Source organism: Notothenia coriiceps, unplaced genomic scaffold, assembly GCF_000735185.1.
Source record: "Notothenia coriiceps isolate Sejong01 unplaced genomic scaffold, NC01 NC01_scaffold00037203, whole genome shotgun sequence".
Lineage (NCBI taxonomy): Eukaryota > Metazoa > Chordata > Actinopteri > Perciformes > Nototheniidae > Notothenia > Notothenia coriiceps.
In genome coordinates this window covers 1-3,088 of record NW_011369904.1, presented here as the reverse complement: position 1 = coordinate 3,088, position 3,088 = coordinate 1, and the positions used below count along the sequence as shown (strand labels likewise).

At 39.1% G+C, this 3,088-nt stretch overlaps 1 protein-coding gene across 1 annotated transcript; it reads left to right on the top strand.

Moving 5' to 3' along the window:
* Window positions 1-82: 82 nt before the first annotated feature.
* Window positions 83-1,948, top strand: LOC104964361 (anoctamin-10-like). Its single transcript, XM_010793113.1, has 2 exons — window positions 83-855; window positions 1,755-1,948. Exons 1-2 carry the CDS (start codon window positions 597-599, stop codon window positions 1,946-1,948), a joined length of 453 nt encoding a protein of 150 aa, XP_010791415.1. The 5' UTR covers window positions 83-596.
* The last annotated feature ends 1,140 nt before the right edge of the window (window positions 1,949-3,088 follow it).

The window sequence follows — 3,088 nt, the reverse complement described above, 5'->3', positions numbered from 1 at the left end:
AATAATAGGGCCCCTTTAAGTGAATGTCTGAACCAAATGTCAAGGCAATCTATGCAGTAGTTATCAAAACATCTCTCTACTACTACATCTTGTAAATGTTGAGATTTTTTACAAGAGAGGTGACCCTATAAATGAAGTCTGCTCCAAATAACTAGTGTTGGTTAAATGCAGAAACTTTATTAGCTCTTTGTGGTTCTCTGTACATGTGACGATAAAAAAGGATGATTCATCCTCTAGGCAAGGTGAATGCCTCAGCCAAATATAATAGCAATCCATTAGTTGCTGAAATATTTCACTGAAATAATTGTTTTCCTCTGGGGACCGTCCATGCACAAAACAGTTGCTGAGTTATTTCGATGTCAACCAGCGTGATGGCATTTTTATCCCCAGAGCCATGGCGATAGCATGACCAAAAAAAACACAAGATTACAGATTACATTCTTGTTTCAATAAACATGAGTACTTATATGCTTTATTTCCCTAGCTCCCAGGTGTAGACAATATGATGTCAAGATGATGAGAAATGTTGGAGATAACTTGCGTAAAGGATCCACAAACTAAAAGCATTTTATTATCCTCTCTCTCTCAGACTCAGCATGAGTAGGGCAGATGGTGATGAAGGCGGAGGTGGCAGCAGTGAAACAGCCCAGCAGACGGAGGAGAAAACTCCAGAGGGGAAGCTCCTGGACAAACTGAGTGCTACTACTAGTAGCCCCGGCTGGACTAAAGTCAGTTGTCCCTGCTGTGAATCGCAGCGGGTGGAGCCTCTGGTTCTGGTGAAGCTCGGAGAGAAAGTTCGCCCTGAGACGAAGAGGTGGCTCATGAGAGTGATCGGAGCTCCTCAGAAAGATGGAGGTGAGGGATCAAATAACATGGATGAGATGACTTACTCCTTTGTCTGTATTGATTGAAACCTTGCAGAGTCTTTTTTTCTCTTTTACTGGAAGCCTATTGACATTTGATGGAATTTATATTTGGATGGCATTTGTTAATGTACTGTATATTACTATAGTTAAGGTAAGATAAGACTTTATTGATCCCGCATAGGCAAATTCATGTCTCTTTGCAACAACAGCAACCATGGTGAAACATGATGAGACAGATAATTCCCAAAAGCACAATAATAGAAAAAAAAGAAATGAAATAATAAAACTGTGAAAAAGTTAAATTAAATTAGGTGTTTACATAAATACAGATAAGTATAATTATGGGTGTCTTAAATATATAAACATGTAAAGTTAAACAATTATAATAGTTAAACAATTTGTATGGAAATGTAAGCCAGCGGTGATAGGGCAGAACACATGATAAAAAGAAGAGCAGCTATGTCCAACCATATTGTTTGCAGGTTAGCACCTCCTTTTAATATCTTTACGACAGTACTTTATTAAAACATGTTTTCATCGTTGTCATCGTGGGGTCAAAGGAGGATCTCTGAAGGAGTAGTTGCTATTTTGATCTCTCCCTATTTTTTTTTTATTAAAACCATATTGCGTTTCCAAAAAGACTTCAAGCGAACATAACTATTGATTGATCCATAAGTATTAATTATTAAAGTATTATTAGTATTAATATATTTAGTATTAAATATGTACCTGAAAAGATTCAGTTACAGCAGTATTACATAAGTAAACCTCATGTAATGGTAAGCAGCACACAGTTAACAACACATACAGTACACTCCTCCAATATTATTAGTTCTTAAAATTGTTCTGTGACAATTATATATATAAATACTGTCCCCCCCCCCCTAGGTGCTGCATTGCTGGCCCATCCGGGCGAGGACGCCACTGGTGACATCATCGTGCTCTCCGCCCCACGCTGCACGTTACTGAGAGCCACTGAAGAGCTGGGCCTCTGTAAGACGTACCACTCCGGGGACATGGAAGCCTTCTCCTACAACGACAGAGACAGCTTCAACGATTCAGGTACGGCAGTGGAGCCATGAATGTGTTCATGAAAAGATAACATGAGAGAGGGTGTGTAGGTAAGTTCTGTAATAGCCTGGGAGGCTGTGGCTCAGTGGATAGTGTGCTGGACTCCGAATCAGGGGATAGCAAGTTTGAGTCCCACTGTAGTCAGCATGTCGTTGTGTCCCTGGGCAAGAGACTTCCACAGTACTGAATGTGTGTAAGTCACTTTGGATAAAAGCGTTTAACAAATGGCATGTAATACAATATTTCTAAGGATAAAATATAAAGGGCCCCTCTGGATGTTATTGAGAAGTACCATTCACATACACGAACACTTTCACACACAACATAAACCAAACACTCTCCTATACACATGTGAAACTTATATACAAGTGTGAGATGTGAAACCCTCCCTTTCACACACACACATGTGAAATTCTATCATATAAAAGAGTGATTTTCAGTATGTTTCAATAGAAGATGTTTGATCCCACACAAATTACAAGGGCAACAGGTAGTTTTACTTTTTTACACTCTCGATGTTGCCTTTACCAGTTTCTCTTATTTCTGTTTGAAAAAATCCAAGAATTCTACCAGCTTATAAAATGTTTATCATTTAATTTTTCTGATGAGATTATAGTAGTATCCTGTTTGTTTCTTATTTTTTTAGTGGCGTTCAATTTGCCAAATAAAAGCATTACTAAATTAAACTCCCATCGGCCTCAAATAAGTCACTGTTAGCATGCTACCATGCTAAATGACGTCCATTGAAGAGAACTACTAGATAAAATTAGACATCTGTTAGTATTGCCATTGTCAGCATGTTAGCATGCTAATCGCTGAGCATGTATTTCAAGTAGCCCAGGCCTACAGCCTCACAGAGCAACTGGTATGTGACAGATATCCTTTGAAAAAATCATATAACTGTTGGGGAAATATTTTCCAAGGCCCATAACTTTGACCCAGTTTATCAGTTCAAACTGTCCTGACTGAGCACACGCACCTGTAACCTTGACTGCTGTGCTCTGTGTTTTGTCTCCCTGTTCCTGCCTGTTGGCATCAGCTGATAGAGGTGTTCATTCAACACAGTCTCACGGCATTTCGTGTTATGGTCACAAAATGAATCTATTGATTCGTGTTCACCAACACGGTTTCGCCATTTTTTTCTTGTCACA